The following is a 26,643-nucleotide window of genomic DNA, read 5'->3' as shown; positions in this document are numbered from 1 at the left end:
GAGTCCCATGGCACTATTAGATGGTCTTGTTTAAATGTACCAGTCTACACTGTTGTTATTCAAGGGCAAAATTAGACTACATTTTAGTTAATGTCATGCATTCTGTGTGTTTGTGTGTGAGTCTGTGTGTTTTGTTAGGTAGCAGTGTGGGGGGGCTTTATTGGTCTGACTTATTGTTATTGATCTCTAGCTTTGGATTTGGGTAATGACAACCAAATGCTGTGTTCTCTGTGAAGTTGGCTGTTGACCCATGCTATGGACTTATTTTTATAGTATATGTGTGCTTTATTTAGGTGTTGGAGAGTATAGTCCCAGTGTGTTCTGCTGCTCTTGAATGCCTTTAAAGCCCTCACTCATTCAGCTATGATACCTACCCCAGGTCAAACAGCATGAAAGACCTCATGTATGGCATGTTCCACTGCCGTTGTACATAATCTTTCACTTTACTTGTCCACATTGGCATCATATTATTATTATTATTATTATTATTATTATTATTATTATTTTTATTTATTTTTTTTTTTTGAAGTTTTGTTCTCAGGTGACTTCTGGTACCTTTCATACACATTACACGTTTGCCTTTTTATGGTGAAAATCATGTTGTCCTGTTGCAGTAGTTGAAAAGACTTATGAATGCTTTGTGCACACACAGCATACAATGGGATTTGTCTTGATATGGTATGACGAGAATCCTGCTGACCTCTAAAATAGCATGAAAAACTCTGTCAAAATCTGCATGACTGTTTCTTATAAGCTCAGTTATTGTGTCTCACTGATTGTCTGGGTATCTGGTATTAGTAGGTAAAGAGGCTCTCCATTCATACATCATTCTTTCTGTACCATCCTGCACAGGACTGACTGTTTCTTTGCTTTTGCTTCATACTTATGCTGTATCTTTATTTGTTTAATAATTTCCCCCCCTTCTTGCATGCTGCAAAACTAGTAGCTGATGCCTGCTTTTTCTCAAGCTGGCAGCCTTGAGCAGGTAGCAGAAATAAAGCTCTCCATCCCATGCTGTTTCGCCATATCAGGATGCTATGGCTGCGGCTGCGAGAGCAGCAAGCACATTCTGGGTCTCGTAAGTGTGGAAGGTTGACTTTTTGCCTACTAGGAAACGGGAACCATTGTTTATTACCTAAAGGCCTGCTGAAGAAGTGTAATGGAATTTATTTGTAAATCATTAGGTTATTAAATCGTGACCATTCTAAGGTTATTGATTCCCTGTTTTATTTTTTTATTTATTTTTTAAAGGCTAAACAGCTGGATAAGAAAGAGGCAGAGCTGAAGCGCCTGGCTGTTTTTTATAAGGAGCAATTGACACTGCTAGAGAAAAAGGTAAGGGGCATCCTATGATGCAGTTTCTTATAAAGAACTTAATTCATCTTAAACTGTATAAAAGGCCTCACTTTTTATTAACTAATTATGCATATATTTAGCTTGAAAATTAGAACATTTCAATATACAAAAGTGAAAATGGGCAAAAAGAATTATATAGAAATACATACATGTATCACAAGAAAATTTGACAGTAATGTGTGACCCCACTGCATCAGATATAGAGGTAGTTATATATAGGCTGCTTAGACATATTAGCAGATCAAAAAAATGAGGTGTTCCCTTGTACTTGGCTTTGAAATGTGTTCTAAATGAATGATTAGATGAGGTTTCAACAGTGTGGAAGGGAGCATGACAGGACAGACAGCAGTAGTGCATAATGTATCCACTTCAGCAACAAGATGTTGTGTCTAGCCACAGGTGTGATGAATGAAGCATGAAATTTGCCACACTTGCTAAAAACACTCCTATTTCTCTATTAAACAAAAAAAAAAAAAAAAGTTCTTAGGATAACTTTATTCAGGTGTGACTGAGTGAATTGCATATTCCCCTGAAATTACAAAAATTATCAGTTGGAATGACGTACGTATTGATGGTGTGCAGGAAATGCATGTCTAATGCCGCATTTATGGGATTTATTTTCACAGTATGGCAAAACACAGCTCCACAATAAAGCAAGTGAGAACTGAATAGTTGGAAGCAGTCTGCCCCCCCATGCTTCAAATTTTTATTTTTAACAAATAACATGCCTCAAGAATACTAACGTATCCTGTTTTCAAGCACTATTCTAACTTTTCCGCTGGGTTGGATATACACACATCAAGGATTTTCGAAGATAAAAAAATTGTATGAAAGCTAGCACTTTTTTTTTTTCTTGATCAAAATATTACAAGTAAGGAGAATATCTGAACTCTGACTCTAAGTACATGTCCTGAATTTCACATCTAATTTGACTTCAGAAGAATTTCTCTGCCATTCACCATTTTCTTTCAGTAATGTCAAACCAGACATATAAACAATTTTCTTTAAACCAGTTTATTTTTCATATACAGGATACCGATACACAGTGCACAAAGATTCAGCCCTGAACACTGAAAATAAAAACTGTGAACATAGGTATTCCAACATTTAAAGTATTTTGAATCTGAATGTATAAAAACCAGTAATGCACTTGCATATATTTTTATCCCTTTATATTTAACACCTATTTCGATCACATTAAGCATTTGTATCCTACCATTTACAATATTCAGCAAGGCTATGGCGGGGTGGGTGGTCAATCTGTGGATCATTTTCAAAATTGATCATTCAGTAACAATATTGATAGTGTTCATGGTCTTAGCCCCAGAATCATCATTTTGAATTAAATTCCACCGTTTTACAGTTTAACGTATACAGCTTTACGGTCACTATTTAAATAGTCCTTTGTTTGTTTTTGTATTTTAGCAAAGGTGGTAAGTTTGTCTGACACAGTATATCTCACCTCTTCTAAGTGAAGTAAGTTCTCTGACCCAAATATCAAAATGGATAATATTTCCAGTTTCCACATCTGTAATACAACCTTTTTACTTAATACCATACAAAGAGCGATGGCCTGTGCTTGATATTTATCATAATAATTTTCATTTGCCACATAATGGCAAATTTTAAAGTAGAAGGTTCTCCTCTTTCAGAATACAGGGCAGTAGTACAAAATAACATTTTCGTTTTGGTATCATTGCCTGATTAAGAATCCAATTCACCACACTTCGCTGCCAGATCCCCACATCTGGGTATGCCCCAGGCATAACATAGTGTTGTAATATTAAGCCATTTATTACACAGAAACCTATCACTAATCGCTCTTAAAAGGCTTTCATGCCATAAATTGATTTAAATTGAGACCTAAATTCTAATAATGTATTCCATTAATAGAGAAGAAAAGATTGTAAAGCAGTTTGGTGACCTTAATAACATAGAGTAGCACAATTAACAAAAAGAAAGAAATATAGGTTATTAAACTTTTGTGCCTCTCTGGCAGGGGACCTCAGGGGTTCACTTGAGGACCATTAGAAGAGGTTTATTTGTTACATGAGTTTCACCTCTTATCTGCCTGCGTAGCACTCGCAGTCTTCCCAAATTATGTTAGTGTCAGGACTGTATTTTGTAGTGATCCCTCTTATGTGTTGGCAAGATTGTGTTAAAGGGCACAATGCCTCCCACTTCAGGATGAGAGGAACTGAAGAGTCTGTTACACAGATGGGTTTGTACATTTGGTTATGTTAGCTCTTTTATCTGCAATTAGACACAGCATTTTCAGAAAAAGTCATGCAAATTTTCTAATACTTGACAAGAAATTGTAGGGTTTTGTGTCATTTGAAATTGAGTGATGTTATGGCTTTGTTTATACTGACTTGGTGACTAAGCCTACTAACTGTTTTTGCCTTATAATTAACTAAACCCTTTCATTACTGTAATTGTAATTAAAACTTAGCAAACTGTTTTAACAGTTTTTAACTTTTAAAAGTTTTAACTTTTCTCTGTTAATTGGACTCTAGAAATATGCTTTTTTTGTAAGAATGGCTGTTTGAATGAGAAAATAAAAGTAAAATTTTTAGTGTGATTTTATGCTTCTCCATGAGTGTGCAAGTTTTAAAAAAAAAACTTGTGCAAGCCTTTGGGGACAATATGAAAGGAAGTGATGAAGGAATGTTTGGAAAAACTGCATCATCTGGAAGAGCAAAGTTAGAGACCTGTGTGTGAGTGGTGTGAGGTTAGTCTCTCCCCCCCCAGAAAACTTAGAAAAAATGTCCATGTGACATCTTATCATTAGTAGCACCCAAGGTATTTAACATCTAAGCAAACATTTTACATGTTGAAGCAAATGGTGCTTCGTACTGCAGCCATGCTTGAAGGAGGAAAGTAATTGGAAGTCGCCTTTTTGCTATCTTCTTTTCTAGTTCACAAACCCTGTTTTCCATTGAGTTGAGCCACATTTGGATGCACAGACCTTGGGAACGATGGCTCCCATAGATTGGCCATTATGATGTGCCATTGACCCCCCCCCCCCCCCCCCTTCCCTTTTTATGTATGTAACCTCATTAATTAGCAGACAAATTTTGATCAAAAGAATTTTTGTACTTCTCAAATTACACTGCTAAAAAGGCATGCAAAAACAGTGCCTTGCTTCATGTCATGCCACTGAGCCTCAGAGTTTTCACTCAACAAACAGAATTTCATTAGTGACTTTCATACTGAATTTACTGCAGTGCTTTAGAACCTATGCAGTGCACTTTCACTCTGTTTACGGTAGTAATGGTATTTGTTAGGACAATATTTATGAAACGGCTTTATTTGTAACTTGTTTCCTGTAGTTTCAACATGATACCTAAAGATGGGGCTGCTGGTAACGTGGTAATTAGGGCTGCTGCCTTTGGACCTGCAGGTTCGAATCCCACTGTAGCTGTAGTACCTTTGGGCAAGACACTAACTTAGAATTGCTCCAGCAAAATTTCCCAGCTATATGAACTGGCCAGGCCCACCAAAAATGAGATGACATTTTGTAATTGTAAATAGCTTCATATTGTAAGTTGTTTTGGAGAAAAGCAACAACTAAATGAATGAATTTAAATGAATGTAGAGAATGCAACAGTAAACACAGTACTTGCTTAATTTGGTTTTTAATGACGTTTGCTGTAAAGTGATTTTATTACTATCCAGCTTAATTTCAAAGCAAATCTTCGCGCCTTGGTTTCTTTGTCTGGGATGTCTCAGTATTAGAAAGGGAGGATATGACAGAAACATGGACAGCTTCCTCTTGCTTGTTTATTACATGTAGTTAATGAGCTTCTCCAGTGAGTATGAATTGTTTCAGGGTCCAAGTTTTGCACAAACTTCAAAACAAACTGATTGAATAGGAAACTTGTAGAGTAAAGTCATCGTCTTGCTTTTTCCCAAGGCAGATATGTAACTCTTCTGCTTTTAACAAGGCATTAGTTTCACCATATGGACAGTTTGGCAATTCAGAATCACTCTTAGGCAAATTTTTTCCATTTAGGATTTAATTTTGGTTGAAATAAAAGATGTAAAGAGAATTCTTGCACATGGCTGAAGCTCACATCTGCTCTCTGGAGCCTTTCCAGAGGAAAACGGCATAGCAGGTTTAAATAAAATTTGCAATAATAATTTAGTAGTTGTTGTTCTGGCAATGTCCCAGGATCCTTGCCACTGGGACAGTTGATGTATACGAGCAGGAGCATTCCTTGCTGCTTTGAGATCCTTTGTTCAGTGGCATGAGTGTAGGGTACAGGTGCATGTGAGTGAAAATCTACAGAAGTTCCAAGTTATACAATACTTATTAGTGATGCTATACAAATTTCTGGGACAGTTTAATCCAGCAGGTTTTGTGGCCAGATGGAACACAAACATCCTAGAGCTTACTTTACAGGATTGAGATTAAATTACTCTTTTCTATGGGCTTAATAGTCATTGAATACCACAGTTTGCAAAGAAGGTCATTCAATGGTTGGATAAAATTAATCTGATACATGTCGTGCCAGTGTGTGACTTTCAAATTTTTTATCTGATTCCATCCTACCTTCACAATCAAACACTGTCTGTCTGAAGATAGAAGTAGCATGTTAGGCCAGTACCCAGGACTTAAGTTGGTAGGCCAGTCCATTTCACATGTCATTTATTGTAATTTCCTTTTGTGCTGTATAGCTATGGTAGGAATGTTTGTTGTCTGACTTGGTATTGCTTACTCTGGGGTACTTTAATGGCTGGTAGATCCCCAGGACTCAGCTACTCATCTGGCTTGTTTTCTCCCTGGTGTGTGTCCACTGGCTTTGGAATGCAAGTGGGAAGTAGATGTGGATGCCCTTTCATGTCTTCTGCTGTACATCCACAGTGATCTTGAAGTATAACTACACCCTCAGCCAGGTCCACCAGAAATGAGAGATGACATTTCAGTTGGACTCATTGCCATGTGGCAGTAGGAACTTGCTAAGATGAAATTTCCTTCAACCTTTTTTTCCCATCTTATACACAGTGTGTGTTTTCCCAAAAAAAAAAAATGGGGAGATTCTCAGAGGAACAGTACAGTAATGTACTCTCAAGCTATTCCTTGCTACATTTCAGTGCATAAGAAATGTTTTGAATAATTATTATATGAACAATTCTCTGAGGTATTTCACATTACATAATGTGTAATGGTAGATATCTACACAAGATGCAAGGTATTGTGCATCACTGTGCTTCCATTGAGAAATTCCTAGCACCATCAGCATGGTGGAAGCCTGGTAAAAGTAAAAGCAGTGGTGGCGCAGCGAGTAGCGCTGCTGTCTTACAGCGCCTGGGTGGTGCAAGAGGACATGGGTTCGATCCCTGCTCAGTCTGTGTAGAGTTTGCATATTTTCCCCGTGTCTGTGTGGATTTCCTCCCACAGTCCAAAGATATGCTGTTCAGGTTCACTGATAGTGTGTGAGTGATAGAGAGTGTGTTCCACTGATGGATGGATGGATGAGTGACCCATTCTAAGTAGTGTATATAGCAGTGTAAGTCGCCTTGGTGAATAAGGTGTGTGGGCTGGTAACACTTCGTAGTATCCATTGGAATTTTCTTTTGGAGAAAAGTGTCTGCTGAATAATTAAATGCTTATGCCAGTCTCAATCAGAGCGTTGGTTTGCATGAATGACAGCTTGAAAATTTAGGGGAATCAGAAAAGTTCTTGCCTTAGACATTACAAGGGTTCATCAGAAGTGATATTCCTCATTTAATTAACAATGTAATGAAAGCAATATTTCACTCAAATGTAATATTTTGCTTGGCTTTTTGTTTTGTTTGTTTTCTTGCTAATTGGTCTTGCACAAATTTTTTTTTTTTTTTTTTTTAGTAACACTGATTGATTCTGTGTTGGTATTAATCTTCAGTTTTTGTTACTTTCATACCTCAAATTGCTACTCGAGGCCATCACTAAGCAACATCTCAGCAAATTTAAGAGGCAGGCTGAAGTTATGAGCACTGAACTTGGTCATTTAAAACCATTAACATTTAAAAAGCGATTATTGTAATTGTCCCTTAAGAGACCCCTCAGAAGAGAGCAGCTCTGCCAGCTACAGTCCTTCATACCTCCCTTCCCTTTTTAAAGGAAAGTATGAGGAATGACTGTTTAATTTGTCCCTGTAATAGATTAAGGATAACTGTGAATGCAAATGGCACAGGCTTCCTCTATTTTCCCATTGGAGCACTTCCTGGAGAAGGATCAGATGATATGAAATATGAAATGGAGGTGGTTCTGGAGGGTTTTGGTATGATCCCATCAGTCAGCCCCCTCTCTCACTTCAATTATCCTCTTCCGGTGGGGGAATATAAAAATAATTAACAAAACGCCCAGGCTGGTAGTTATTGGTCAAAAACTTCAATTACCTCCAAATGAGAGATTTTGACAGTAGGTGTGTGGAATATCCCTTAGGGACAGAAATGAGGATTTAATATTGCATGCTAAAGTGGTTGTGTGTGTTATGGAGTAGTGGGTGTTTTTGCAGTAATGAGGATCCCTGGGGAGGGAGAAGGGAGGACTTGGTGCTGTGCCCATTGTCCTGCTCTCTGTAAATGTGTTCTAGCCTCATCACACAGGTCCTTATGTTGCAACAGAAGTACAGTAGGTTCACTCTTGCAGGCCATTGGTTCACACTACTAGGTAACTAGATGCAAGATATTGTGCATGACTGATTCCGTTGAGAAATTCCTAGCACCATCACTGTGTTGGAGGCCTGGTTAAAGGTGGTGCTTATTCTACTCTCACTCCCAGCATTTTTGGTTTGCATGAATGACAGCTTGAAAATTTAGAAGAATCAGAAAAGTTGTTGCCTCAGCTGTGCGGTAGTATTGTGGCAGCCAACACTGGGTTTGAATGAAGATGTGGCGATGGCGAGAAGACTGTTCTCTGCTGTCTTGTACCAGGCAATCTCGGTGTGGTAATGGTTCTCTAAATGCCACTGTTCCACACACTGAATAAAACTTTATGAAGTGTTAAATTTCACAAACTCATTATTGTCTGGATTGAGCAGATGCTCTCCTGCTCCACATTGTTTTGTGACGTGGAAACAGCCCCTCCTGTTAAGCTCTTCTCTTGTAGCCAAACGTACTGCAGTGTAGATCTGAGCCATTTGCTGGGAAAGACTGTTAATTGCAGAAGGCACATTTCATGTATCGTCTCTGCAACCCAACACAGTGATTTCTATCTGTAGACATGCTTAAATAGTTTATGCTTCCTGCTGCTGTTAAACATTTGTCATCACGGCACATATTAAGCAGCCTTTTTCATTAGTTCTACCCAGGTACATTAGACCTATTTGAAATTATTTATGTAACCACTGAAATAGTGGGATACTTTACTCTGTATACACTGACTAAAATGTAATTTCTCCTTTTTGTATGCAGTAGTATTCTTCAGTTGTCTTAAAGAGCTTCAGGGGTTGGTTCCTGAGACATAAACAGTACTCTTGTCATTTAAAATAATTTTCACGAGGCATTGTTCTGAGAAAAATGAAATCGGTACATATTAGATGACTGACTGCTTTTGGTGGATGTGGAAAGGCACCTGATTTGTGTGTGCTTTACAAGTAAGATTGAGAATGAATTATTCGAAGCGTGTCTTGGTACAGTGGTTCTTTCTTGTGTCCTTAGTTGTCCGAGAAATGTAAGCGTGGGAGCCTACATGTATTTAAGGGTGACAGGATTTGTAAAGTGTATCTCCAAAGCTAGCTAACATGAGGTTTTGAAGAATGTCAAAGTTTCATTTCCATTAAAATTCTACCCTCTGACACATGGCATTACTAAAATTTGATTTGTTAGGCTCAGCCTTTGCTCTTTGCTCCTTTCGTTTACAACTAAGGGTCAGAGCTTTCTTCAGAGGGATGTGCACATTGCTCAGTGAATCAACCAGGGAGGGCTAGCTGGAAAATGTATTAAAATCTGAAGAGAAAATATTATATATTAAAGCATGCAAATATTTAAGAACATTTTGACTTGAATACATGATTTTTATGTTTTATGATGTTACATTTCTTTCTTGGGGACAGTCAAAAAGAGGAATAGGTTTCCTTAAAGATGTGTTTCTGAGATCCTAATATGGCTAATTATGGGTTTTAGCTCTCCAATGCCTCTGGTCCTCCTTTGTCAACCTTTTTTGTTTGTGAATTTTTTTTCCCCCCTCCAGAACCTGGAGTATTACAAATTGGCATCTGAGCAGTACCAGGAAGCTGCTGCTAAGGCTGAGGCCCACATCAAGTAAGTATCTAATACATTTCTTTTGGCTGCTAGCTCATTGGCTAAGGTGCTTTAAACATGGCTCCTTCATAATATGACAGTGCACATTACCCTTCTGGAAGGAATGTATGCTTGTCTGTGAACAGTTACAGTAAATAGTTTAGTTACTCAACAGCAGGAAATTTTTGAGATGCATAATAGAAATTCAGCATGTAGCATGTCCATAATTATTTTCATAGCTTCCCAGCAGTATACTTTGCTGTACTGTTCTTGTAAAAGAGTGGTGATTTGGTGGGAAGAATTATGTAGGTAGGGCTAAAATAGTCATGATGGTACAGGTAATTTGCCTTCACAGGAAATTGGGCAATATAAGAGAAGCCTATGTTTTTCTACAAGCCTGGAAGAGCATAGGACCTTTTCATACGATAAAATCTTTTCTATCTGTGGAATTAAGAACTATGCAATCTCTCAGTACATTTTTGTCATTGATTGCATCCCTGTCAGAATCACCATAAATCTGACTTTGACCACACTGTGCCCTGCTGCACCACATCCTCTCTCCTTCCTCAGGAAAAGCAGAAAAGGGCCTCTGTCCATGGATTGGTGGGTTTGTTGTGCAAATTCATTAGGATCTATTCATTTGACTAGGATTTGGAAGCAGGATGATTGCTCAGAGCTAGGGTTGTATAATTAATGCAGATAGTTTGCTGTGTGTAGTTTTTATAGGCTCTGCTTGCAGCATGCTCACCTTTCAGTGTGCAATTTCCCCTACACCCATGGCCCCCCACACGCTCAGTATCCCCCAACCCTGCATCTTGGCAAATTAAATTTGACTCAATGGTGCATTTATATATGAGGTAATAACCTGCACGGATAGCAATCTCGTTCTCCATTTATTTTTTTTTTTTCCCTGGCCTGTAAAATGTAGTTATCTGTGATGAGGTAGCAAGTGCCTGAAAAATGAAATTCCCTATGCACTGTCCTGTAATGTAATAGTTGATGCAATGGCAAGTGTTTAATTAATTGCTGTACAAGAATAGGTTTCTTTTAGCTTGTTTTGTCCTCTAGATGTGGTTAGTGAAATTGCTCATTGTTGACATTGCAGTTTTCACTTGTAATGCAGAAAAAAGTGATAGATCTTGGATGGGTTGTTAATGGGATTTGCACAAACCATTTTACCTGCTAAGTAATAGATGTTGTAAGACGATACAAAGAGAAGATAGCCACCAATCCTGACACGTCTCCAATTTTAATATACTATTGAGTGAGCTTGTTAAAACTTGAATATGCAGTTAAAGCATTAAAACTACCGTAATATAGTTTTATTGCTAAGCTGAAAAGTGAATTCAATGTCACGTTTCAAAGGAACTGAGGTTCTTGCCTAGGGCTAGATTGGGTGGATACTCCAAACTGAACAAAAATGTGTTTTCAGGTTAGGCTAAGTGACAGTGCAAATATGCTCCAGGTGGTCAACTTTCATTCCTTTTCTGGTAATGTGTCTTCAAAAGTCAATGCTTAATACCTATGGCCTTTTTACCTTCCTGTTGTTCATCTCTTCTAACTTTAAGGACATTTTACAGAGAGCTACTTGGATACATATTTGCCTATAATCTTGAGAGTGTATTTTGAGATTTTTAGCAGTTCCATCCCCATGGTCTTTTAGCTAGACAGTGAGTCAGGGGAATTGGGGACTACAGGAAGAACCCGTAGCTCAGTGCCTCAATCCCCTTGTGTTCAGGGAGAGCAGTACTTTTTCCCCCAAACCCAAGATACCATAAGGCTGAATATTTACAATTATAAAGATGGTCACTGTGAAATCATTTTTTTTTGTATATAGTTATGAACTTGCTTAAGGTCATATTTGCAGTTCCCCTTCCCCATTGTACCTAACCAGTACTTGAATTATCTTTATCTTTAAAACCACATGGCATATTCAAGGGAAATGCAAAACTCCTATAACATTGGCTACAGTATTGAAATTTTCTTTAGGTGTCTTGCCTAAGAAGATGCAGAAGTGTTAATTCCGGCTACATAATCTCGCTGTTCGCAGTACAGTGGGTTGCATCAGAACAAACTGGTTGCAGTGTTCTCAGAAATGACCTTTGGCAACAGATCCTGACAAGAACAATATTGCTGTGTTCCCAAGAAGGCAGAACTGAGAAAGCGAATTGCTTTCCCCTGGGGAATAATATATTAAATCCATTTGCTAATTATATGGTATCTGGGCCTGATGATAATCTCGTTCTTTTAATCAGGCCATTTAAAGACATGTAAAACTAGATTTTGTACAAACATTTTGATTTGCAATAAACTGTTGAATATTATCTTAAAAGGCTTAAAATGTGTTATAATGAAAATATACAGTATAGGATGCTGTTTAAATGAGACAAGCTGACAAACTCTGTAAAACATTTTACTCTGGAATTTTTGCACATAAAATGGATTTTTTTTTTTTTTTTTTTTTTAGAGCAAACAATTCCATTCCCATGATGGGGCAAAGAACAGATCCTCTAATTCACTTTGTAGGAACAAGTGATTAACTGCTGAGAAAGTCACCAACAAAACAACCTTCCCTAGTTCATGCCGTAGGAATCGGAGCGTAAACACTGGTTAAGTCCCCGTAAGAGGGATATATATACCTTATGTTACACCCTCCACAGGAGAAGGGGCTTAAACTGTAGGTTAGACTCTAACAGTCTATTATTGATACTTCATATGAAGTTGGACCTTTGCTGTAAAGACAGTAAAATCCCAGCATAGAAATCACTGTCATAGTCCTATCACATACTACTTCTGTCTCCTGCTGTAGTCCCAAAGAATCCTTTCAGCAAATTACACATATCCCCAGTTATACAGGTGCACGTTATAGAGATATTATGGTATCTGGACTTCAAAAAATTGTACCATTCACTCCAGTAAAATGTCTCCAACTACATAAAATTTTTCTGAGATTGCTGATTAGTCCCAACAGATGAATGTACAAAAAGCTATGTGAATGTGCTGGGAATATTCCAGTTTGTGTTAACATGTAACTAGTCATTAAGTTTTTGAGTATATCCACGTTTTCAGTATTGAATTATTTAGAATGGTGAGGGAAGTTATGACAATAAGTATAATCTGCAAATTTTTCTTATTTTCCAACATGTTATATCATACTCAAAGTCTTCACTCTAGGCATTGATACAGCTATGCTGACTTGGATTCACTTTATTGAATTTCTCTTTACACAGTTAAAATGTGTACTACACACATATATTCCTCAAACAGTAGACAAGTAAGATATTAAGAATTAGTCCCATCACCATTTCCATGATGATTAGTGCAAATAGTTTGATAGGTTTATGTTCATTTTAATGCTGAATATCAATATCACTAATTATCTATGGTATCAATGATGTTAGGAGTAGGTTTTTTTTTTTTTTAATTTTTTTTAAATGAATGTGTACCAGTTTTTTCATCAGGACTTGAATCTTGTGAATGGATATTCAGGGGGAAAAAATAGTTTTACATTGTTGCGGAGAGGTGTATATCAGTAGAAAGCATCTATGCTTGAGTGTGATGTATCAGGTCTGTCATTTCCATTTGCTCGGGGTAGTTCAATTCAATGTTCATTTAAAATCTAAGCATTTGACAATGGACCAAAATGCGAAAGAGAATTTATGACCAAATAAAGGCTGATTAAGTGCAGTCTTGTTGTTACAGCTAGAAGTCACTGGTCAAGGTTGGCTTGAAACCACAGTTAATACAATTCTAAATGTAGACAAAATTATGACATATGCTTGAGTTATTAAAGGAAGCTGCTGAATCAGTTTGTCAGTTTTGAGGACATTTTGGAAAGGACCATTAAAATCTTTTAGGGTTACAAAAGGGCAAAGTGCATGCAGTGGCTTACTTCAGGAAATACATGTGTGCCACTACCACAGAGGTGCCACAGGAAGCAGTGAATAATGGTACTCCTAGGTAAACATAGTTCTGATAATGAAATGTGGAATTTGACAGGAACATTGTAAGTTGTTCCGTAATGTACATCAGCAAAAGAGATATAACAAAGTATCTTTAGTTATTCCTCCTGTTTTCCTTCTTAATGCCTTCATAGAAAAAGAACACACAATGGAAGAGAAGCTTGTTTTTGACAGGGTCTGATTTAGCATTTGTGGCCTCTGCTGTCTTGTTGCTTTGGTGCAGACCTGGAACTACTCCAGCATGGAGCCGTCTGTGTCTGGGCTTCCAGTTTCCAAGGAACTGCCCTCGAGTTAGGCTGCGGAGTAGCATGCTGATCTCCTCCTGCAAGCCTCCTTCCCTGCCTTTCAGAGGAACGCTGGTTCTTCCCGTCCTGTACAAGACACTATGTAACATGTTATCGTCAGACATGGTAACATCAGGCATTTATTAGGGTTAATCCTAGTAATGTTAAAAATGTACAGAAACAGAAGTCAACCACTGGAAAAAAGGAACATTTTGTTCTAAGTTGTAAGTACATAATAGGGTGCATTTGAAACATATTTTTTACATATTTATTTTATTTTAACCACAGCCCTTTCTCTTCTACTTATAATTGAAATATTTATTTTAGCATAAGGTATGGATAGGAAATTGAGTGTCCAGCGCTCTTGTTAATGGAACTGCTAGTAAGATCTTAATTAGTGCCTTATATTGGGTCATCTGAAATAGTCTTTTTTTTTTTTTTTTTTTAAATGGTATAAAAATGATTCAGGACATTAAATGCCTTGGGTAATTCTCAGAAAACTGCTGGAACATCAATTCCATATAATTTCATGGTTTTTTTTTTTTTAAAGTTGTACCATTTCAGTAATTAGAGCTTAACATTAATCTAAAATTGTCACTAAAAACTGGGAATGTAGTAAAGCCCACAGGTGATGTAGGCACTGGCAGTACAAGTCAAATTAGAGGTGGAGCATAACTGCACTCAGGGTTAGTCATACTGTGGCAGGAAAATCTGGTTCCTCTGAATACCATGTTGTTCCACTTATGCTGCTTTGGTGCATCCTTTTTTTGGTGCACCAGAAGTTTGGGAATGTTGGTGACAGTGGATAAAGAGATTGACATAATTTCTTCTTTTGTACTTCTCCTTTCCTATTTAGGAAAATGTTTTTGTCCCTTTTGGTCTGGCATGTGAATGGTGATAAGAATCATAGGTAGGTAGCTGATGGTTATCCTTAGTATGTGCCAAGTACCCTGTTTCTGTGGACGGATGTTGTCTGGAGCAGGTAAGAGGTAGCACCCATGTTGAAGTGTTCTGCTTTGAACCAGTTTGGAATCTAACCCTGTTGTTCTGCCATCTTTTGATTTCACATGAAATGCTCTTTCTGTAACTTCTTATTACCTATTCATCCAGTGTCTCAGAAGTGGTAGAAAAGATTTCTGAAAGGAAAACACTAGTCATACTAATTGCATAATTTTGTTGGCCAATCTTGATAAAGTCAAGTTTACTTTAAAGCACGCTGCCTTTTCCTTCTGACATACGGACTGTTTTAAACCCTTTCCAAATCTTACCATACCATTAATCTGGAGACCATACGCTAATCTGTTCTGAAAATCCTTTCTTATTTTTTTTATTACATTTCAGTTAATCCATTGACCCTTTCTAATCCCAGTTAAGCAGTTAATTGAATTTGCACATTTTTCATCTCAGACCTTTCTAAGCATCTAGTTTATATTGTATAATTCGGTGTTATCCAATGTGTTTCTATTAGAGAAGCACTATTTAAACTTCAGCCAGTATTAATACTTACATGATGTAGATCAGAGACAACCGGAACTCTGTCCATATTGGTGTTTTGATTATTATGTATTTTTTCAGTTACAGAAAAGTTACAAAGAAGTTTCCCGTTACATTTTACAAATCCAAAAACTGAGTCTGGATTTCACAGTACTATTAACTATGTACGCCCATCTTTCAAGGACTTCGACATCTTAGTACACAGAACTTACAGTGATGGCACACATTCATACTAAAACATTTTGCTTATGTTTCCCTGGAGAATTTGTGATTGCATGATGAAAAACAGTTGCTTTCATTTCTCCTGTTCCAGTGGGGTGTTCTGCACAGCTAACACTTCGTTCAGACTCCCCTGAACAGTGTGATGCCACGAATGCTAAACTCGCTGACAACTCCATGCAGCAGGCCCTTCTTACTGTCTGCCTCTACCACTGTAAGCATTGGGAGCAAGACTGCTTTAGCGTTGCAGTGCTTTTTCACCTTCTCTCACCCCTCCTGACAGAGTATCGGAAGGCTCATCCCACACACCTTATTGCAAACCATGTTGTTTTAGCGAAAGTTGCGCAAATTCGTGAAGCTGCAGCTGGCATTCTGCATGTCAGCGAATGTTTAATCGGAAGAACAAGAATCAACCCATAACATTTTGTGAATGGTCCTCTGAGATTGGCTCAGCCTGAGAAGCAAGCTTGGCAGCATGTTTTTGTTACGTTAATATCCAGTAATCCTTCATTGTTATCCGGTAGTATTTTGTGTATAGTCCAGCAAACTTTAGAGAAAGCTCATTTTGTGCACGGTGGCAGTGATCGAATGCTGGTCTGACATAATGTTAAACTAATGTATACAGAAAAGGTCTTTACACTAATTTATAATTGAATAGTGTGAGAAAACTGTGCTGTAGATTAAAAAATAAACAATATGTTCCAGTGCTGCTGGATAACAATGCCTGTTATCAAAGCATGTTCAAGGCAGCAGCTGGCCCCTGCACATCATGCTTCTTGCACATCAGAAGGACTCCAGAGGGTTCAACAGAAATAGAGCTTTTTTTTGTCAGTTTCTTATTCAGTTTGTTCTCTGGTATCCTTGCCTGCTCACTGGAACCTGATTTTAGGCATAGGCCTCATTCAGTGATAAAGCACTTAAGAACACCTAAATGTAATGAAAATGCTGTTGAGTAGACCTATGCCACAGGAACATCACAGCCTTTCTTAACTGAAATAATTTTGACTGGTCTCTTCAGTGTTAGCAACCCAAAATTTGTACCAAACTTCAACAAATAGTAAACGGCACGTCAATTACACACACCGTTTTGTACAACAAATTGAAGCACTGCGGGCTGTCATAAGTGCAGCTGCAAACTTATTGTCTGTCACAGTATGCACTAGCAAGACAATACAAAAGTTTACAGATAACTAGATAATGCATAACGATTTAATTGTAATAGTAATCTTTTCTGAGTGTGCAGAGACCTGTTGTCTGAAGATGTTTTTTGCCATTAGAAAGCCCTTTACCATGCTGGACCTAGAGCTGCTAGAAACTTGGACAGGAATCAATAGTGTTTAATACTCACATCCACAAAATGGATGGAAGTGTCTCATCCTACAACTTCTCAGCAGTAACACTACAGGGCACATCTACATATTTGGCCTGGTTTTGTTATCAGCAATTAAATCAGTTTTTTTTTCATAAATTTTCAGTTTCTCTGCTTTATTTTTCCCCCTTTTATTTTTTGCAGGAGGGTTGTTCTTTTCCTGGTCCAGCTGCTATTCTTGACTTAGCAACCAACTTCAAACATGCTGTATTATAATAAATCTGTTGAGATGAAATTTTGTACAGGATAAAGTATTAAGGCAAGTTGCGCACACAAGATTCTCCTGTATTTTGAGTTATGCTCCATAGATATTGCACAGTCATATTACCTATCCAACTGTAATAAACAACTTGGCTAAACCATGGACAATGGAGCAAAACAATTGAATCACCAAAAGTCAGTTTTTTGCATGTAAATGCTTTATTATGGTCTATGTACACTAGTAGCAAAGTAGTTTGAGACACAGACTTGTAACCTAAAGATTTTTAGTTTCTAGCAAGGGCTTTCATTGTAGTTTTCAAATGAGTACTTACCCTGAATTGTGCCAATGAAGACATCCAGGTTTATAAACGTGTACAGTAGTAAGTTGCTTTGACTAAAAAACACATAGGCTAAGCAAGAGTAGTGATAATATTTGGACTCTGTCTTGTACAGTGGGAAACACAAAGCAGGCTTTGATGTATCTGCTTTAGTTTTGCTCAGAACTCAAAGTGCTGGCTGCTATAGAGATGATATGTGTCCTAGTCAAGACTGCAGCTGTTCTGGGCCGCTGGTCCAGGTGCCGTGTTCCCCCTTTCCCATCGTCTCCTGTTCCCTTCTTTCATCTCTCAGAGCTGACGTGTCTTCCCCTCTCCTTCCTGCACTATTCGTGACAGGCCTTCAGAGCAGATCACAACATGCTCCCCCTTTGGCGTCACCGGCACCGCTTTGGAAGTGCTTGTCATTGCTGAAATATAGATGAGGTTGAAAACTTTGAGCTTATGCTTCCATTTGGGGAACCAAGTCGTGTTTTTGAGTGCCACATCTTAACATTGTGCCCTTTTAGATGCCCTGGGAACCTATTAAGTGAAACACATTTCCTCTTCCCTTACTTGTGAGTGTCTTGCAGGCACCTAAAAGAAGCGTGCTTGAAACGGGGCCTGGCACTCACACACCTGTCTGACCAGGCCAACCAGCCATGAACTATCTATTGCCCCACCCCTCTGTCGGTTCCTGGCGGACCGCAGCTGACAACAGGAGCCAATTAGGGAATCCTGCTTTTTGTTTTTTGCTCCCCAAACAAGCATTCATTATAAAAGACATAGTCTGTCCAGGGTGCACGAGGCCTACATTCATCATATGTGGAGCAGAAGGTGGAGGCTGCCTTCCCACTGTAATGGAGCTCACCGATGCCTCTCAGGCAGATGCCAGCTTGGTCTGCCATAATAAGTCTTGCAGGAAACGGGCATTGGAGCACTGAACCGTGCCAGAAGTTACCCAGCAGTTCTTCTACAGGCTTAACTTTTTCTAATATAGCTACACTGTTTCCAAGCTTGTGAACACAACTTTGACCCGTTTGTGTTATCTGCATTGTCCAGTGCTCAATGTTTTTACACAGCAGCTGAATAAGAAATATGTTTAAAATATATGCTCTCTCTCATGGTGGATTAGGAACGCAGTATTAAGGTGATGGTATTTATAGCATGGTAGAAACAAGATGAGTCCCATCATTACTTTATCAGAGAACCCTGTAAGGCATGTGGAGGTTCTGGATCTGCTCCAGGCCTTTGCTTTACAGTGGTTGCCAAAAAAGAGCTTTTATATGTACACATTTGAGCTGCCAAGACCATTTACTAGATACTGTTATTATTATTTATTCATTTAGTAGATGCTTTTTTCCACTGTCTTACAATGTAAGATAGTAACCTTAAAATGATTTACTTATTTATACAACCATGACAGCTCTAACTGTTAAGCTACCTGGTGCCCCGTGAAACCTAATTTAGCACTGTGAATTAAGTAAATTTTCAACCATTTAAATGTTACTATACCAATGGCCAAGGCTGACATAATTTAGCTAATATTCTTCCAGACAAGGATCAAGTAAAACCATTTCATTTTGTCATTAAAACTATCTTTTAGAGCCTTAATTTGATAACCTGTGAATCTCATCTTACAGTCAAGTACAGCATGGTTCAGTGAAATGTTTTCATTCCAAATTGATTTTTGAAGCAGCAGCTTAAATGCAGGTCAGAGTGTTATGCTGTAAAGCCCTTTTGTTAATAGTTTGGCCATGGATTTGAAGGTAGAAGGACTTGTGTTGAGTGCAGATGTTTCTGCAGTTCCCATCTCTGGTTATGGAACAGGCCAGTTATGTGTTGTGTAGTTCTACAGATTGGCATAGGCTTTCAGTGTTATCTATCATGACTTCAAAAATGGTTACTATTATATATACACACACACACACACACACACACACACACACGTTGACTGAAACCGCTTGTCTCGGGGGGGTCATGGCGAGCCGGAGCCTAACCCAGCAACACAGGGCGTAGGGCTGGAGGGGAAGGGCACACACCCAGGACGGGCCACCAGTCCGCCACAAGGCACCCCAAGCAGATCTCAAACCCCAGACCTACTAGGGAGCAGGCACAGGCCAAACCTGCTGTGTCACCTTGCCCCTGACTACTATTCCCCTACTCTTGTTAAAGATATGCATGGAAATTAACTGATTCATTTGAACCTTTATACATATTATATCCACAAAGTTCCAAGACTGAATTTCATTAAAGAAAATACTATCAGATATCTTAAGATGAACTTATTTTGTTTTTATGGCAGTAATATCTTCAGAAATGCTGACATTAATGCAGGAGGAGACTGTTTCAAAGGTGACTACTAATGGTATTGTACAAATATCATCCATTCATTTTTTACTAAGTCTCAGAATTAAACAGATATAGGTAGTATTCCTTTCAGTATCTTTTTGTTTTTCTTTGCCCTTGGATGACTCTCTGCAGAAACATTGATTTTGGTAAGGGGATATATTGAATAGATATCATTGGCTATCAGCTTAATCTTTGAGTTCTGTATTATTATATTTACTTACAGATGCATACAAGCAATCAGCGCTTAAATGGCTTTTCTTCCACAAAGTTCATTTGCGAAGCAGCTCAGCTAATATTTTTAATAAGACCTCACCTTCAATTTAGTTTAAACAGACCCAGTGCTTTGGCTCAGGCAAGCCAATTTTCTGCTTCACACTCCGTTATTAAACTGCCTTTCCTTCCTGATGCCTTATCCTCCCTGATGAACAGTATTTATGCTAAATGAAAGAAGAGTTTCTAATCTAGCTGGGAGAAGAATGTGGCCACTGTATTCATTTTCTCTGAGGTTAATTAAACAGAATAGCCTTCTCCAGGTTGATCAAAAAATGTTGATGTAAGTACGTTTTTTTTCCTCTATCTTTCTCATGCTATTGGTTTAGCAAAGATTTATCGCTAAAAACTAAATGTACCCAATACAACTCTATATTTAAAAGATCTAAGTTCTTTAATTGCTTTAATTGGAACAGTGGGGCTGATGTGCAGTAAAAGTACAGCTTTTATATTTAATTCATGTTCTGTTAATTTAGATTATGAGGGAGTTAATATTAAGGGCATGAGGGGTTTAAACTCATTTCAGTAGGAAGGCTGAGCCTGTCCTGTGCTTTAGCCACTATCTTAGTGGTTAAAGGTATGAATGATTACCCAAAGGCTGTTTACTGTGGTATATGTAAGCAAGGTGATTAAGCTGAATATTATACTAAAATTTCCAACTATAAAAATGTATACTGGCTTTCATAGAAGCAACAGAGCAGTAACGGTATTAAAGACACTTTGTCTCGGTGCCAAAGGGCCATGTTAGAATTGTCAGATGCATCCAGGTATGTTCTCGCTGAGCTCGCAGAGTTTGGGATTTTAGGCCAATGAATGTGTTGTAAATATATCTGAGATAGCTGAATAGTTCATTTTTGGTTGTTAAAACTGAGTTTGTACTGGATAGGTATTTCTAGTGTTGTAAGAAATTTAGATCAACATGTTAAGGGCTGAGGTTACAGCTGTGGTTTAACCAGCATAACTCCCCCCCTCAGTAAAGTTAAGATCAGTTATTTTGAAAACTGCAAGGTGAAACATGGAAAAACAGCTAGTAATGATAGCAACCAGACAAGAACAGCTGGCATTAGTAAAAGTCACAGGTGGATACTATGAGTTAATAACACACAATGGAAAAACAAGTGTGGGAAAAGTTCACAAGAAAGGAAAAGTGTGTATGTTTTGTGAACAGGTTTGAGAGTACTTGGTTAGTGTGCTGGATGTCTATGTCATGTCTAATGGTAATCTTCAGAAATTCTAGTATTGTGAGCTGTAAATCATAGTGGCAGAGGCTGTTCATGAAGGCGTACAAGGTAAAGTTTGACACAGCTGAACCAGTGCCTTATAGGAATGAGGAGAGCAAAGGAACAGATAATATATTGTCTCCTATGTAGGGTGATGACAGGGATCTGTTGGTTAACCAAAACAGCATAGATAGGGGGATTAACAGGTTTTGTCAGTTCAACAAGACTCTGGTTAAAAATGAAGTCTAAATTCTACAGTTTAATCACTTAATGATTAGTTGTAAATTAGTTGTACACTAAAGCTAAACACTTTTAGCTGTTAACTCCAACTCCTCCAGAATTTGAATTTTTTTTTTTCTCCTTCTCCCTCCCCCCTGAGTTAACAGACCTCAGAATTACAGCATTTGATTTAGAACAATTTGGTTGAACATTTTAGAAATAACTATAGCTAAGGGTCAAAGCACAGGTCCTCTCTGGAAAATCTATACATGTGATGCTTTTAGATGACGCTTCAACTGTAGGTTCAGTGTCTGAGGGTTTAATACAGATTTTTAGCTAGTAGACATGGCAGCTGGTGCTTTATGTCATATTTCTAACTACAGTTTTATTTTCTGAAGTGGGGATATTGTAAAATACTGCTATATATACAGATTCTTTTAACATAATATTGATTTACAGTTGGGGTTTCACAAGGTGCTATGAAAGAATGATTTCACAGCCATTCCAGATCAGCGTTGAAGGGACTGGTCTACGTGTATGTTTAGCAGTACTGTGGCAGACATCCCTGCAGAGAAGGTTGCCAAGGTTACTCTGAGCCTGTGCTTTGGGTTATTTATCATCATACATCACAGTCCTCCTGCTGTATTAATGAATATTTTCGCTGCCAGTAATTCAGTTTAACCTGTCTCCTTGCATCCATTCACTGCAATAACTCAGGCTGGGATTTGAGGAGGAGTATGCCTGCAGAAGATTTGTATAATTACAGGTGGTTCAGAGGTGAGTGTTTCCCTTTCAGATGCAGGGGTAAAGCATTATGGGTGAGGGTCATGTTGCCAATGCTCTTGGCAGATAAAAGGTTCAAGGCACCACCATTTATATATGTTGCCCTCATGCTACTGCATGGCTAGACATGTAGAAGAGCTATATAGCATAATAAATCTGGGCTTTAAAAAAGGGGCTTGTGATGAGAGCTGTCAGCAGGGAGTTGGCTGCAGCGCACTTCTCCTGCAGTGGCATCTAACAAGCTTGACGTGATTTGCATAGCAACAGACAAGGGGCGTGAAAGGGAAATGGGTAACAGGAGGTCAGTTTGATATCATCCAGATATCCGGTTTACAAAAAGAGAGCTTTGTTTTAGAAAAAGTAGTAGTTTACATTGTAATGAATATTGCCAGTTTGAATAGAAATGGCTACAAATTTTTCATGATCACACTTGGGAATGGGACCAGGTCTGCCAGTAATGGTGTGAGGAGAAGAAAAGGGTTATGAGTCTCTGCCTCATTAGCCTAAGTGCTGCATTATGACTGAGTACTTTAAGAAAAGCAGGTAAATTATTCTGGACAAAAGTGTCGTAGAGTCTTCCCATACACGATAATCAAAGGTATATGACTAATGATTAGGTTGGTGCTTTAAAGAAACCTCTGAGAATAAGCACATGAGGGAGACTATGCCTGCATCAAGGTGAGAGACTCTCAAAGGTGACAAAACATGTACATAATTTGAACACTTGGATCTGTTTTCATTGTAAAACTATTTTTATTTCAGTCAATGACACCTTCAAACAGACTAATAAAAGAGGCCTCCATAGTGGCTCAGTCATTGTTGGCACTCGTCCTGATCGGCAGCGGAATCCTATAACCGAGACAGAGTTTATGCTGAGTCATGAGCACTCTGTTACGGCTGAATGTACATCTTATTTACCCACCGAGGGCAAAGGGGTTAATCAAGTCAGCTGGTTTGCTGTTGCATGAGCACCTCCTAAGGGCTTGGCTGCAGCCTGCAACTTGTCAGCTACCTGTGGTGGGCAGTACAGTAGATTACTCAGTCTCTCTAATAAATTGTGGTCCTTCTACATAGCCCTGTATCACTTACAGTATAGAAAACTGCCAGCTAAAAACTTGCAAATGAATGGTGTCCATATTCTTAGCACTGGTGATCTTGATGTGTTTAAGACAATTAAGAGAATTAAAGATAATTTAGTTGCATATTGCAAGCAAACATTTATGATTTAGCTTTCTTTGAACTTCACTTTTTTTTGTTCTTGTACCTAAAAATTTGGAAATAATATTTTGGAAATCATTCAATTTTAAAGAAGTTTTTGCTTTCCCTCTTCAAACACAAGTGAAACACATTTTGGTAAGTGTTTTATCAATCTTTTTTTCAAAAATGACTTTCTCATTTACAAATATTTACTTTGTAAATTGGCCTTCTGCAGCAGTTACCACTCTGAGTCTTTGTGGTGGCTGTGTCTGTATGAGCTTTGCACATAAATTTTTGAATTTTTGTAGAGTAGCAGCTGTTTGACTGAAAGTGTCATTATCCATCCTCTTTGCAAATTTGATGCACTTAGATGGAGAAAGTCAGTGGACAACAATTTCCAGGTCATACCAAAGACTTTGTTGGGATTTAAGTCTGGTCTTTGAGATATTCAAGATTGCCCATCTTGTTTGGGAACCATTTCTTTGTTGTTTTTGCCATTTGCTTTGTTAATGTTCTATTGGAACGTGAGACTAAATGCAGACCTCTTGCTAAATGAAATGCTCTGTCCATCATGCTCTAAATGGAAATAAGTTTGTCTGTCATGTAGAAAAAACAATGCCATAGCATAATGCTGTCACCAGCATTTTTGACAGTGATGTTACCTGAGCAACAGGCTTTGTTTTACTTTTAAACTAAAGTGCTCAACTTTATTTATATTAAACCAAATCTTCTTGCAGAGGGTCTCAGGACCTGGCACATGTTCATTTTCCTCAGAAGTTTGTCTACCAACTTTTGCAATGATACCAAATTTCTCCAGTTTTGGGATTTTTGACTTCTGGACAGTACTTCATATTTTGAGGCCAAGGATCTTTTGTAATGTTGTAGTTTGTCTCTTGGCCACCTTTCCGACAAAGGTTCTTGTCCAGTTTCTCAGTTTGGTAGGGTAATTTGACCTTTATTGTTAATGGTTGTGCCATATTTATTTAATTTGATCAGAATGGACTTAACTGTGTTCCTGTAATGGTTCACTGCTTTTATAATTTGTTTGTAGCCTTTTGTAGCCTTTCCAATTTGTTGCAACTTCATTTTGAAATTTCTGTGCCTTCATGAGAACATAACCGACCTGTATTGAGACCTTACAGAGTCTCAGTTTATCCCATTGCAATTCGAAATGAAAATCCGCACTGATTAGCAACTAGGTAGTATTAAAACTTTTGAACTGGATAAATGAAAAACTGCATATCAAGGGATTGAATGACGAGGGATGAGTATAATTACAAAATTAAAGCACAGTGGTGCAAAACAGAGGACCCTAACACAAACATGTATATTCAAGACTGTAACTGAGAGTGACAGATCATAACTAAAAGCATAGTATGCAATTCTCACAGTGCAGTGCATTTCTAGTCTCTCTCACGCAGCTGCTTGCCAGTTTTCAGATGTGGTATGTTTAATGCCCCAGGCCTAAAGTCGCGGCCTGGACTTGATACTCGGACCAGATAAATGAAAATCGTGATAGATAACAGTAAGTAGTATTAAATAATTGAACTTTCTGAAGGTCCTGTATAGCTAGTAAAAACTTTAAAAGCTATAGTAGCACACCTCTGTGCTACAGCAACTTTTTTTATTAGTCTTCTGAAGAATGTTCCAGAAGTCCTAAGTAATTAACACAGGTGCTAAGAGACTCCTCAGAGCCCACTGCACAGATGCTCAGGCTGTATGGCCTCATTGTATGGGGATATCCTCCATCTAACACTCTGTGGAATGCCTGGCCTTTGGAGCAACAGAAGTGTGGATTCCCATCTGATGGCCTCTGCCTGTCTGTATTCTGTAGGTCTCGGAGTACGACACCCGTCTGCGCTGATCTGCAGGCCCAGATCTTGAATTGCTACAGGGAGAACCAGGGCCAGACACTGTGCTGTTCCAGCCTGGCCAAGGAGTACATGCAGTGCATCGACGCTGCCAAAAAGGTAGGCATCTACACTGCCAAATTTAACCCCTTTGTTGTCATTGTTGCCATATTTTCATATTCTCTTTAAGCATACATGTGCGATGCTGCTCCACTATCAAAGATTGACATGCAGTGCAATCTTGTTTGCAGTGATACCTTTATCTGAATATTTTAATATTTGAAAGGAGGAAGGAGAAAGGAAAGGTTTGCCAGAGAGAGGAAGCAAATGCAGTTTTTCTGAAATCTTAAAATATACCAGCAGATTAAGAGTGTGTGTTGGGAGAGGGGGGTGTTCTGATAATGGAAGGAAGTGGAGTGTGATGTGCACTCATCCATAAACAGTACTCACACAACTGTAGTTCAAAGCATTTGTTCGTTTGTTCTGAAAAGTCTTGCACCTGTCGAGTGCACAGTACCTACCAGGAGAGGTTATATTGTGTGAAAATGCTAATCCACTGGAGAAAGATTTCTAACACTTCCTTAGTAAGATATGAAGCTGCAGAAGGCTGAACCTTGAAACTCAGTAGATTTAAATACAAAATCCCATAAATCCAAATAATCCAAAGCATTTTACTTAAATCAAGTGTCTACAGGACATATCCATTGTTTCATAATTCTTGTATTTACGTTACATTTGGATTTTTTTCAGTTAGCTTTCATATATTACACACGTTCAATGTCCGAAACCGCTTATCCCGAGCAGTCTTGGCGAGCCAGAGTCTAACCTGGCAACACGGTGCAAAGCTGGAGGGGAAGGGTCCACACCCAGGACAGGACGGCAGTTCGTCGCAAGGCACCCCAAGCAGGACTTGAACTCCAGACCCGCCAGAGAGCAGGCACAGGCTAAACCCGTTGCACCACCGTGCCCCCTCATATATTATAGTAACTTAATGATTTGGAGAGTAATTCATATATTCTCCAAAGTCAAGTACAGTGATTACATACTGTTTAACAGACTCCTTTGTCTGTGGTGTCTTGGTTAGATATATTACACTAAACTCCTTACAGACATTCACTTATTTATAGAGCAGAACGACAACATGCGCACACACAGAAACATGCTTGAAGCAATGTAGATTCTTCAATTGACTTGAAACATATCTTTGAGCTGTGGGAGGAAACTTGTGCAAACATGGGGAGAACATGCAAACTTTACACAGACTGAACTAGACTGAGTTCTCCCATCCAAGTGCAAAACCCAGGTGGATTTGGTGACATGACAC

At 38.4% G+C, this 26,643-nt stretch overlaps 1 protein-coding gene across 3 annotated transcripts in view; it reads left to right on the top strand.

Moving 5' to 3' along the window:
- LOC108918167 (MICOS complex subunit mic25a-like) overlaps positions 1-26,643 on the top strand; it is a 55,975-nt gene that overhangs the window by 15,985 nt on the left and 13,347 nt on the right. For all 3 annotated transcript variants that reach the window (XM_018725220.2, XM_018725221.2, XM_018725222.2), the window contains 3 exons: positions 1,252-1,335; positions 9,536-9,606; positions 25,304-25,439. In XM_018725220.2, coding sequence (XP_018580736.2) covers positions 1,252-1,335; positions 9,536-9,606; positions 25,304-25,439 — 291 coding nt within the window. The remainder of the gene's footprint in view (positions 1-1,251; positions 1,336-9,535; positions 9,607-25,303; positions 25,440-26,643) is intronic.

The sequence above is a fragment of the Scleropages formosus genome, chromosome 22, assembly GCF_900964775.1.
Source record: "Scleropages formosus chromosome 22, fSclFor1.1, whole genome shotgun sequence".
NCBI lineage: Eukaryota > Metazoa > Chordata > Actinopteri > Osteoglossiformes > Osteoglossidae > Scleropages > Scleropages formosus.
The sequence above is the reverse complement of the archived record's forward strand: the minus strand, read 5'-3'. Positions and strand labels throughout refer to the sequence as shown.